Source organism: Falco biarmicus, chromosome 5 (genome assembly GCF_023638135.1).
Source record: "Falco biarmicus isolate bFalBia1 chromosome 5, bFalBia1.pri, whole genome shotgun sequence".
Classification (NCBI taxonomy): Eukaryota; Metazoa; Chordata; class Aves; order Falconiformes; family Falconidae; genus Falco; species Falco biarmicus.
The window spans coordinates 72928576-72941909 of record NC_079292.1 but is presented as its reverse complement, the minus strand read 5'-3'; the positions used below and the strand labels follow the sequence as shown (position 1 = coordinate 72941909).

The 13334-nt window shown below is 39.3% G+C and overlaps 1 protein-coding gene across 1 annotated transcript in view; it reads right to left on the bottom strand.

Moving 5' to 3' along the window:
- Positions 1-13334, bottom strand: part of PDE3A (phosphodiesterase 3A) — a 264129-nt gene that overhangs the window by 98660 nt on the left and 152135 nt on the right. The window contains exon 2 of the mRNA XM_056340624.1: positions 4555-4605. Within this exon, the coding sequence (XP_056196599.1) occupies positions 4555-4605 (51 nt within the window). The remainder of the gene's footprint in view (positions 1-4554; positions 4606-13334) is intronic.

The following is a 13334-nucleotide window of genomic DNA, read 5'->3' as shown; positions in this document are numbered from 1 at the left end:
AATAAATAACTCCCACACATTCAAGGTCCCTTGTAAAAACGTGTGCACAAAGCGTGCCATGGGTCCCACCTGAAATATTTTAGAAGCATCATATTAAGTTTTGGTAGAATAACTAAAATACAGTTTGCATATTTTTTTCTGCAGAGGGATAATACGCCAAGGATGAATTCTGCTAGTCACATTTTCTTGTAGCATGTACTGATACTAGAGATGGGTATGAATATTTTCCCCTCACATGAGTAAGATGATGTGGGTTTACAGACTGCATGTGCATATTTGAAGGAAACATTTCTTTAGGTGGGTTAAGCATTCCTAAACACTAGGACTTTCTTCAACTTGGAACTCAATTTCAAAGTTTCATGCCTAAATCCTAACTGTATTAATTTAAAAAATTAAACATGGAACGTAATGAAATTCACTTTGCACTTTCTGCTTGATTTCAGATCCAGAGAGTAAGTTCTCTGCATGAAGCATTTACAGCAGGAAGTGTTAACTTCAGAGATCAAAAAAAGAAGGGGGAGAAAAAACCCAGGAACTCACTGCTCTTTGTAAGGCAACCTATAATTCACTCTAATTACAGCAGCCTTAATAGTATAATTATTCTAAAAGAAAAGGAATCCTACAACATACACACATACATATACATATATGTGTGTGCAATCTATAAAAAAATAGTGCAATGTGGAAGTCAGAAGCAAGTTAAATATTGTAAGGACAGCTTTTTACTTGTCCCATTTACATTCTATTGAATTGCAGATGCTTATCAGGAGACAAACTCCTGCAAACAGGAATTCCCATAAGCCTCTGTGTATTTCATCTGATATCCATTGCTACCTGTAATTACATCACTTTGCATTTAACACCCACATCAGAAAAGGAACGTATTTTTCAAGTGGGTCATTACATGCATACAGTATGACATGCACTGTAGCAGTTTCCTCTCATCTTTCATCACATACCATAGAAAACCTACTAGTTCTTAATAAAATCTTAACAGGATTAGAATTTTGTTTAATAAGTCTTGGTAGAATAATTTTATGAGTTTATATGTGGATTTTAGTTTTACATTACGGTAAACCTGTGGTTCCACTTCCTTTTCTTACAAGTGACATTGCTAACACTCACACATGCAGGGGGCTTCCTAAGATACTTTCTTCCCACTTTCATTGCTTTACTCGGTAAGAATTAAAAGATCATGGAAGACTAATAAGTTGGCTTCCAATAACATAAGCCTAAACCCTTTCCTTCCCTCTCACTACTTGCCTACCACCTGGCTACCACTGAGACCTGTCCTCCCAAATCCCATTTTTCTGCTGGAGGAAAGCCCCACAGATCTAGGGAAACACTGTAAGCAACTCTGGCAGATTCTGCAGGCACTTGCCAGTCCATCTTTAAACACCTGATGTCTTAGATTTAACTACTCATCTTAATTTTTAAGCAAGATCTTGTTTAACAAAGGGCACATTCATTAAGGACACATACTGGCAACGATGCAACCGAATCACAAAAGGATAAAACAGATCTCTTATATTACATGCAAAAAATCTGAACATCCTAAATTTCTCCTAACCTTTCAGGGAACTAGTTAAATTAGGTAACACTATTCTTATGACAGACAATTTTCAGAGTCATGTAAAAGAGTCTAAGGCTACAGTGGAATAACTGAGGCTTATTTTCTTCCCCCTAATGAAACTTTTCTTCCTTGCTTCTTGTGACTGGGCACTAGGACACCACATGGTAATTAGAGAGCTTGGGTCATTTTCTTTTTCCACCTTAATCAAGATCCTTTAACATTTCTGTGGTACATATTGCTACTTTTACAAGGTTCTTCCAAGATTTATTACAATTAGCTTCCTAGAACCTTTGCAGAACACCTATAAAGCACAAATGAAATAAAAATGGGCTTACAGGATGAAATTGGTTAAAACTATACACTTGTTTTTAGATGGATTTAGAAGGAAACACCTCACTGCTCTGTAAGGGAAATGCTACATATCCAGATTCTATCCTGTTTCAAGGAACACGTGCTTGGGGGTGAAGTATTTTTGCTTATTTTTCTAAAAAAATAAAACTAAAAGACACTCTGCCTAAGAAAAAAAAAATCAGCAGGAGGCTTCTACATTAAAACCTGATACAGAGTTTTCTAGAATAATGGTTTTAATAATTCAACAATATCTTTCAGGTAAGGTTCAAATGACTGCACAGGCTGACCTGCAGAGAGTGCCACTGAACTCCTCCTCATCCCCTTTTTTAAAAGCAATCAACAAAATGGTGGTGAAGTATCTAAAACATCACACAAGGAAGGAACAAAACCATTCTCAGAAAGACAGAGAAGATTTTAAAATTTATATAGAGTTATCGTCTCACAACTGCCTCCTCCTCAGCCTCTACTGAAATCCAGGGAACTTCATCTGCACGTTTAGTAACCAGTTATCTCATTTTTCCCAAGTACAAACATCCCTACCGGTACCCAACAAATGGTGTTACTTGCACTCCATGTAGATGGGCATTTGCAGCAACAGGCTTAACGCCCACAAGACCTCTCCCTTTGAAATTAGGCCATGCTATGCGAGCCCTCCTTATTCTCAGCAGGGGCAAATAAGAGAAACCAGACAATTTATTAATTTCTCTGGAACCTTCCTTGGAAGAAACTGTAGCCTCATGAGGACAAATACTTAAAAAATTCTTTGGCAACTACTTCATACCGTGAGTTCACTTATTCAGAAAACTCAAAACGGATCTATTAAACAGCCCAAGTTCAATTTCCTATAGAAAATATGGTTTTGATAGTCAAATTGATCTGTCTTATCTTTAATTTAAAATCTATTTGGACCAGAATGATACCACTTACCTTCCACCTAAATCCCTTCTCTAAGGTATTTTATTGGCTAGCTGTAAACCTTCAAAAATTTCTAGCTGACAATAAAAATACCCTTCAGGCATGGAGGCACATAGCAAACGGATGTATTAGGCAGGAGGACTTCGACAGGACTTAGGCTTCCATCTCTGATGCAACACTAGCACAGACTTCATACGCACTCCAGTCAGCAGTCTTGAAACATGTTGCTGAATAGGCAAACCATTAAGACTGCAGGGCATGGTTCAGAGCATACAAAAAACTACCCATATTTTCATTTACATACAAAAATTACATGAACGTTTGTAATAATGCTAGAAATGTTTAAGAAGTCTGTCACCTTAAGAGTCCTTCAAGTGACTGCCTTCCTCTCAACAGTATTTTAGAGGAGTCCAATTTACCTTTCAGTGATTGGATCAGAAGAACACAACATGATCAACTAGCACATCAGATGAGGCAAGAGAGATTATACACTGTACAGGTCTTACTTTACTGGATAGAATTTCCCTGATTTCTGAAATTCCTGTTTCCACTGAAAACAAGCTTGCTTTCTGGTGGGTTTTTTTTTTTAATTTTTTTTTGAAATGACAGACTGGCACTAAAAAAATCAGATCTGCAATCCATCTTAAACTGTTTAATGAAATACTGAATTTCCTGCAAATTTCAAGATGGTTTTGAAATGAGATGTAGAAGCTTAGAAGAACAGAAAAAAAGGTAAAATCCTGCAACAGTAAAGGCAAAAAAAGCATAATTTAGTGAATCAATTTTGCATTCAAAATAGTAAATCTTGTCTATTAAAATAAGTAACAACTTCCTGATTAACATATGATATTTTCTCATTAAAAAGGCAGGCACTCAAGTGATTTTTCCAAGAGGCATTATGAAGGTTAGGCTAGGAACTGTCCTACTGAGATTAAGGTTGCAGGTATGGAGCTCCACAGCAGCAGAGCCTGTTTATTATAGATTTAGACATAGATGTTTATATTAATATAAAAATCCTTTGCCTGAAGGAAAAGCAATTCCAAAATACTGGAGCCCTAATAATGTATTTATGTAATTTCAAGACCAGATTGGAAAGACTGCTTTACCCAACAAGGAAAATTCTTGAATATTGGTAACAATGTCTCCTTTGCAGCAACCATAACTCTGTAGACAACTTAAAAATGTTTCAGCATGATGCCATTAACACTACTAGCACAGCTTCCTTTCAATGATGCGTCAAGAGCAAACCAGCAGCTACACATGGCTTTTCTGCACCTCCCCACACAGTTCTAACACCACTAATCCTTTTATTATTGAAGAAGGTGAGAAGGCCATCCAAGTTTTACAAGTTTGTCAGGTTTAAAAAAAAAAACCCAACCACCACCACAAAACATACATTATTTGAAATTGCATTCCCTTGCCATCCTGATGGAGACAGCTGAGTAAGAAATGCTTTCCCAATATATCTAATACAACTTTCTGCTACTGAAAGAAACTTTCTGTGCATGACTCAGCTCTGTCTGGATCAACTGTTTGGATTACAGCTCAAAAATTATATTAATGGAAGCTGTCATGATTTTATGCTTTTTTCCATTGATTTAATTCTGCAAATATTAACAAAATGAACAATTTTGCCAATCTCAGATGGAAAATTTGCTTGAATACCTCAAACTTACAAAAAGCCAAAACCAAACACAAAATACTGAGCAACTGACCTGTGAGCCTCTGGGTCCTCGTTTGTGATCCCATTCAGAGTGCCCCATGAGCTGAAAAACACAGAAAAGCACAGGTAAATGAGAAATCGCACTCATTAGCTTTAATTGAATCATTCACGCTTTTATATCTATTACATGTTTTCTTTGAAGAAACCGGTTTGCTTTTACGAAGTATTTCACACAGCTTTTAGCTTCATAATGAGGGTGAGAAGACTTGGGAGTTATTACTGTAACTTTGTACCTTTACATTCAGAGCCAAAACATATCTAGCATCACAACACTGCTCATGCCAACAAAATTCCCACTTCCATAGATTCAGCTTTATCCAAACGTTTAATACTGATCTGGTAAAAGGAAAGCTGATATATCAACAAGGAGATTACCAAAATCAGGGGACATTTGATTAAATAGCAGATTTTATACCAGTCATGAAAGTTAGCAGTGGCTTTAGTTCTGTCTCACCGTGGTATTATTCTCAACGTAAAAAAAAGTAGAGGTACACCCTCTAAAGGAAAACAGGTTGGGGTCATTATATTACAGAAGAAAGCAAAGAGAGAGCTTAGAGATGGTGAGTTCTTGTGGAAATTAAGAATTGTGATGGTAAATAGCTCCTCAAGTTAAAGAGAAGGCAAGCATTAATTACAGCCCAAATTCAGGTCTCAAATCCCCTGTCCAACCCTACAGGAGACTGTGTTGTGAAAGAAGTGGTCAGACATTGGATGGTAGAGATGGACTCCAGAAAAAATGGTCTTCTCCCATCTTTTTTCTAATACATAACTGTATGCCACACAGGCACTCACTCTTTCTTTAAGTAACATACAATTTGCATACAGCAGCTCTTTCCACAGATGTCATGGTGGGGGACAAGAAAAAGAGGAGAGAGGAGAGAGAATACCCAGTAGGCTTTACTACAGCTTTATGTATCCAAAGATTATGGGCAAATGGGAACTGCTGACACTATCCCCACAGCTGCCTAAAAAATCCTGGAAAGCACCAGGGAGCGCCCAGGAACAGCTCCTGCTGCTGCTAACCCTGCCTCTCGGTGCTTGGTCAGCATGTATTCCACCCTGGGAGCTGGCTTTTTTTTTTTTTTTTTTTTTTTTAACAGCTACTCAGGGATGTATTCTGGGCAATGCTTTTTCTTACTCATAGGAACAAAGCTTAATGCAAATATAAAAATATGTAAATGAGATAGGAGGGTTAACATGACATGTAATGACTTAACAGTCATGAATATTTTGCTCTATTTTCCCAACATTCTTTTCCAAAGAAAATGTCTTCTCCCAGGTCAGAGGCAGGCAATGGGATTTACAACCTATACTTATTGCAGAACATGCTTTCGAAACACTCATCCCAGGGCAAAAGATTAAAACTACTTGGAAAACCAAGAACAGCCACATACATCTTATATGAAATATTTATCTTCTCCATCAACTGCTCCTACTTACCCTTTCGTTCTTCAAGGGCCCCTTCATTTCTTTAAGTTATTGCTTACAATTACTTACACCCATAACTGGAGACAAGCTGCATGTGCAGGTAGGCATCAAGGATCAGAAATGTCACACCATTTTTTAACCTGATACAGCCTCATGCCTGATTCCCTCGTTTTACTGCAATTACTTCCTTTTTCCATATACTGTTAGCGGAATCACTGGCTGTGCCCAGTTTCCCTGTTTGTTTCTCCATACTGTTATGTTTGCTTATTACTGTATGAAACCAAGCTTTGATGTTTATGAAAGCTGGCCTCTCAGTAAATAACTGGCATGAAAAAGCTACCAAAGGATGCATCTACCAAAGGTTATGTGCTTCACAGAACCTCTGCCAAAACCCTCATACCTGTGCTTCCTCCCTGACTCCTGCCACTCTGGACCAAGAAAACCTCTTCAGTTTTAAATCCTCAGCCCCTATGCCTTGTGGGGAAGTGGTGCCCACTTTCTTAATTTACTTGGCTAAAAAAAAAATTAATTTAGCATGAGTCTGACCACCTGTGATTCCCAGCATGATAAGGGATATCTTTACCTACAGCTTCCTACCAGTGAAATTAGCACCAAAAATACGCCTGTTATTTCACAGTTAAGAAAAGATTAATATTACAGGCCTGGCTATGGTTACTGTGGTTCTCCAGACTCGATAGACTTTTTGCAGCATGTACCACACCATCAAAACCAAGTGTAGAATGAGATCGCACTGCCAGGTTTTTCATGCATTTACCCTCACCGAATCCATAGTTTACTGAAAAACTAAGAGTTGCTTTACTATTGCCACCAAAAAGAAGCAACACAGTAAAGAGTCAAGCTTGGAGTTATCTCTCCCATTAGAGGAGATACACCAAATATAGGGATGCTTACAGTCCAGCCAGTCCCAGGAAACCAGACTGACATGTGCCAGGGGTGGTTACGTGTGATCACCGCCAATCCTCAAGCCCAGATCAAGTCCTCTTAAACATTCATTCTTCTTCAGGCATGGTTTGCCCACCCTGTTCTCTGTTCACCAGTTACTGCCTTGTGCTTCACATGTCCACACAATTTTTCAGCCCCTGGAGTGCTCTCCCGTTCTTCCCCAGACCCACATCCAGACCCTGATCTGCTCCTCTTTGTCCACAGCTTGCAGGTGTCTTTTAGTCCATCTCTAGCTCTGCTCCTCTACCAGGTGTGGGCAACCCTGGGGTTGCAGCAGCAGATAACATTACAGTGAAAAATGAGTCTGGATGCTTTAACAACTTGTCCTTGCTCCATTCCTCAGCATCTAACTATCAAAATCACATATTGAAGAGAGGCCAAAATCACCAATGAAGCAACCAGTCATAAATGCATTGCAAGCAACGGAGCGGCCCCTTTCTTATTCCAGCACCATTTTATTACCAAACTGCTAACTCCTCATAGCAAATTACACATCCTGCATTTAATTTCTCTTCAAACATGTCTTTGTGGAATTAGCCATGTTTGTATTTTTTCTGATAGATCCATTGCCTCTAGTGTAAAAGAACCGCAACACCATTGTTCTCTCTTTGTATGCCACATACTATGCTAGGATGCTCTACTGAGTTAACCCTATGGTTATCATCTGGTAAAATGGTAAGCACAAGGAAGCAAAAGAAGAGTTCCAGGATGGTAAGAGACCTTGCCAATTCTAGGCAGTTTTCAGGCACGGTAGTAAAATTCGTGACCATATGAAGCCAACCTTTTTCTCCCATTTTTAAAACCAACCAAATCTTACTTGGCTTTGAAATGTGTTTCTTCCTCACAATCTAGAAAACAGTTTTCATCTCATGCTAGAATGCTCTTGGCATATCTGCAATGGTCCCTAGTAACAAAAGAGTGAAAATTAAATTTAAGGTATGCCACACTTGCAAACAGGCCTCAAACTTTAAGACAAAACACAGAAAAAAACCCCCGGGTAGAGCAGCTGTAACAAAATCTCTGCCAGGCCAGCATTCTACAGAGGAATGATTGCTTTGATATGACAACCTTTAGCTCAACAAGCCACACTGTGCTAGATTACTGCTGAACCTGGGAAAGATTTTCCTTGAATGGACAAACAGTAAGTGCTGGAGTACAATATGCAGAAAAGGAGGAAAGCAAGTATGCCTGACCTATTGGGCTACTCGGAAATTGCAATTTCCACAAACTTTATAGAAAACAAAAGATGAAGAAAATGGTATTTAAAAAAAAAAAAACAACCAAAACACAACAAAACAACAAACCAAGCCAACCACAAACACTCAGAAACATAGAGTGAGCATAAATCTACTTGAGTGGATCAAATCAAGTCTTCTTAAACATTCATTCTCCTTCAGGCATGGTTTGCCCACCTTGAGAAATCAGAAAAAAATATAGTTTAATTGGTACTCGCATGAAACCACAAACACGAGTTTGAAATCAGAGGGGTTTATGTTTATCACTAACAGAAGGGTTTGTTTCAGAGCCCACCACCTCCTCTAAAAATTACTATGAATTGATTTGGTCCAGAGTGATGGTAAACAGCCTCACACCATCCAGTTACTTTATCATTCTCACTGGCCAGGCTGCTAAGGCTGAGCATACCAGCAGCAGAAAAGGAGGGATAAAACCAAAACAAAACTCCCACACAGCTTATATGCATGCAGTCTTTCTCAGAAGGAGAGTATCTACTTCACATTTAATCTAAAACTGCCCTGGAAACCCAGCTCTGACAGTTTTAATACTTAAAGATGAAGGTAGCTTTCAGTAACAAGAACAACTCTTGCATGTTCAAGAATGCGCAAAACCACAGGCTTTGCTAAAGCCAACTGCTTGCTCTACCCTACCAATTGACTAATGGGGCTCCTGGAAAATCAGCCTCCCCCTACCCACCTGAGTGTAAGGACAGTGAACGGAAGAGGAGGCAGGAACGGAGAAGAGCCTAATACCAAAATCACAGTCACAGAGAGAAAAACTGAAATGGGGCTAGCTTGCTCTGAACATGTAGGGTGGTAGCCTGTGCTCCAAAACTCTCACTTTTGCTATAAACACTATGAAATCTCTAGGCCTCGTGGTTGTAAAACAACATTTTAAATGAAAAGCAGATATTCACTAATGCAATGATACCTGCAGAGGAGTAAGGAATGCTATAAGGGACTGTCTGCATTAGATATCTGAGATACCCAGGCCGAAGCAGAGCAAAGATATTTAAAAATCAGCATCTTCAGCTCCCACCTCTGTAAATGCAGTTCTTCTCCTGTTTGGTGATTTAATTACAGACCCAGCATATGATTACATAATAACCTCAACTTTCATTAAAATTCATAAACCATAATTCTAAGCCTCCTTAGTATTAGAGAACTGCAGCAAAAGGTGACCCACACATACTGTGAAAGATCTAAGTAAGTAAAAAGACGGAAAGTAAAGAATGCCAATTCAAACCTGTTTAGCTGTTTCTGGGTCTTGTTTTTTCTTTAAGTATTCTCCTTTTCTGGCCTAGGTTTTTGATTTTGGCACCCTTGAACCATCAATACTGCTAACTGTCATGGCTAAAAAAAATGCAGAACAACCCAAAAGACAACTTACAGAAATAAGGACCTCCACAACTGGGCACAAGTGGGAAACCCCCGCAACATCTAGGATACGAGCAGTCCCATGTATGTTCTTAGGATGGGGAGGGAATCCTCAGTAGCAGAATGCAACAGTATTTTGAAAACACGGGGATTTTTATTTAAGCAAATATAACACTTAGCACAGTTTCATTAAAGGGAATGAGGAGATCTTTTCACGGTAAGTACTTAAGAGGACCAATGAAGTTGTATTAGTGTCCAATAAAAGACTTTAAATCAAGTCAGAGCCTATTCTAATTCCATTCAGATTATAGTCTACTACTCCAGAATTTTATTTAGATATTTATTTACACATACACAACACTTTTACAGTTTAAAAAATATTAGACAGTGACGACAAAGGTGAGCTAAATCAGCCATAACTCACCAAAGCCAGTAAAGAGGATTCAAACAGCCTGAAGCAGGATCACATAGTCCAAAAGTATGTTTCAGGACCTTGTCCCAGCTCACTGGCTTCTTCCCTAGGACTTTTTAGAGTTCAGACTGTAGCTGGACACCACATTTCCATTATAGTAAGTATAAGTGAGCCCTGTTCTCCCCTAGTGAATAAACAAAAGGTGCGCAACAAAGCAAAGCACAGGAATGCTGGAGAAATTGCTCCCCTGCCCCATCTGTGATTGGAAGCCAAACCCTAGCATCCAATATTCTCTGTTGAACTGGCTATAATACATAAACAGGACACCATGAGCTCCTCGAAACACCTGGGACCCTGTAAAAATGCCTTTTAGCCACTCCTACAAGGATTTAGAACATTTAGTAGCAGCAAAAATTAAATACCAATGAGATTCTGAGAAGTTTTGGCTAGGTAGCCAGCAGTTTAAGAGTTGCTTATATTTGGGAATCAGTGTCCAGTAGAGCTAGATAGGAGCATCCAATCTGGCTGGCACCTGGTTTCAAACTTCACCAAAGTAGCAGAATCTGCATTTAAACATGAGCATAACATCTTCCCTCTTTCGAAGAGATTTTGTTGAATGGGCATGTTGAGGATGTGGAACAGTGTCTCACTGTTGAGTTCTTTGACACTGCCTTCTTAGAGCTTGTGTTGAATGGGGCACAGTATGATACATATTCTCTGACTGAATGGGTATTAGCTATGCTTCAGTCAGGATCATATTTCCACTGGTAAAAAGAAACTGCTTGTTACCAGCATGCAGGCACAAAACTCCCTTTTCAGTAACAAAAAAAAAAAAAAAAAAAAAGCACAAATTATTTCCTTGATTACATATTAGGAGAAACATTTATTTTCACAAATATGCAGGTCATACAGAAACTCACAGGGCTTTTTGGCACATGTTATTTTGAGTAGGATTCCTCTTATTTGCTAGACTGTTCCCTGCACTTTCATGGTCAATCAAGATATGCTAGGTGATTTAGTGACTGACTTAGGGAGTGCAGTTTTGATACGGACACCATCAGGAGGTGAAGCTAAGTGGGCCGTAGCTGCTGAGATTCAGCACTGCCAGATGCTGGTCACACAACAGGGGAGCAACTGCATGGCTGCAGCGACCACCTTCTCCACCGAATGGCACGGCTGCAGCTTGCCTTGCAGGCATCCAAAGCATCAGAGATGTCTTCCTTGCTGTGTGGTGAGCATGATCATACACAGGAACATGTAGGCTATGACACACAGATAGCAAAGTGCTCCAGTATTTGGAAAAACAATTCCTTTTCCACAACCACTCGGCAACTCCCAGGAACATCTTAAAGCACGAGATGTCAGAGCTGCGCTGTTCAGCCAGACATGTGAGCTGCATGCTCACCCCATCACAGCCTCTGGCTGTGCAATTAGTGGGGAGGAAACTCTCCACCCAAATACTCCAAATGCATCGGAGCCCTGCAAATCATCAAGGTCAGCCCCCATTCTGAGACTGGTTAAAAAACAAAACAAAAATCCCCACTAGAATAAACTAACTAAATTAATAAATTGGGTGGGTATGGGCGTGTGTAAGAGTCTTTCAGTTGCTTCTTTATCAAATAAGTTGTTTCAAAGGTTTGTGTGCTGCTGGATAACAGCTAGAAACAGAGATAAGATTTTTAAACCAAGGAACAGGCAGAAGTGCTTTGAAACTTGGCATTACTTTGAACCAAAGGCAGGGACAGTGAGGTACAATGATGGGTCTGGAAAGGGGAAAGGAGCTGCAGTGAATGGCTTCCCTGTAGGATGAGCCCAGTGTGGGGATGGAGTTAAGCCCTCTGAAGCCGGTACCCTGGTGAAGCTGGTATCCCCAGAGGGAGCTGGCTCCTCAATCCCTACAGCTCTCTCACAGCCTGCCTGGCAGGTCAAGCAATGAGCCACAGCACTGCCAGAGGCTACACAAAACAAGGGAAAAACATCAGGCAGATACTCTGTTGAGACAGTGAACATGATACTGAGCTGCTGTGGCAAAAGGGAATGGAGAAAATAGAGCGCTTGGTGAGGTAAGCTAAGGGGTGACGAACGGGTGCTGCGGCACAGGACAACCCTAAAGGCACCAGCAGTGACTGTCCTGCAGGCACGGTGAAGAAACCATCCCGAGCACTTAACCAGGGACTCAACTCCAAAGGAATAAAAAGAATGAGATCATATCTGGCACTGGGTGAGACGGCAAGAGAGAGACTACATTTCTGAGGACTTTTCTCATGGCAGCATATGACCTTTTAGAATATTTCCAGACAATAAACTGCATCTGACTTCTTCAAGGATCCTGGCTCACTTGCCTGGGGGCAGGAGGCATAAAGACATACGACACAGCAAACTGGCAGCATGGACAACTGTAGTGCCCCTTGCTCCATATCACTTGTTCAATGAGCAGCTTTTATTTAGATAGTGTGAAGGTACAGTAAAATTTTAAAAAAAAAATAATAGGTGGGGAAAAGAAATGGCACGGGAATATCCACCTCCAGATCCTGCATCTGGATTTATATACATTTTTGTCAAAACTACTTAAGCAGATGACAGTAGTAAACCAAATCTGTACAGGTTTCTATTATTTTCAGTCCTACCACTGAATGTCTCAGGTTCCTATTAATCTTTCACACATCAAACAGTATTTCAAACAACAGGTTTTGGAGGCAGTGCTGTAGTAAAATACAGAAAAGGAAACAATTTTTGTGTTTGGAGGGTTTTTTTCTTTGTTTTTTTGAGGGGGATTTTTTGTTTGTTTGTGTGGTTTTTTTTTTAAGAAAAGCAACTCTTATTCATCAGTGATCCCCAAGGACAGGTGCCCACAAACATCTACTTGCAGATGTGGAGCAGATTTCTTTTAGCAAAGTCTTCCTAAGTTAATAGTCCTATCTTAATCTGGATATTTAAAGGATTTCCAAGACAAATGAATAAAACAATTAACCTGATCATAGATAATTGCTAATCTGTTCTTTTAAATTTTAATATTAAATACTCATTTTATATAATCCAGTATCATATTTAATATTTATTAGTAACACTCACATATTATATAGAATATAATTTAGTAACATATTAGTAAAAGTTAATTGGGTTTTCATTTTTAATATTTTAATAATAAATATTTAAATTAATAATCTGGTTACTAATTGGCATGTTGATCTGGTGGACTAGTATTCAACAAACAAAAGCATTCACCAAATTTTCCATGGTCTCACTTTCCCATTCAGAGCACAATCATGTAAACCAAAGCCTTAGAACAAAACATTCATACTGGAGAGATAAAGATTGTGGGCACGAATACTCTGATATCCTCCCACCTTACCCATG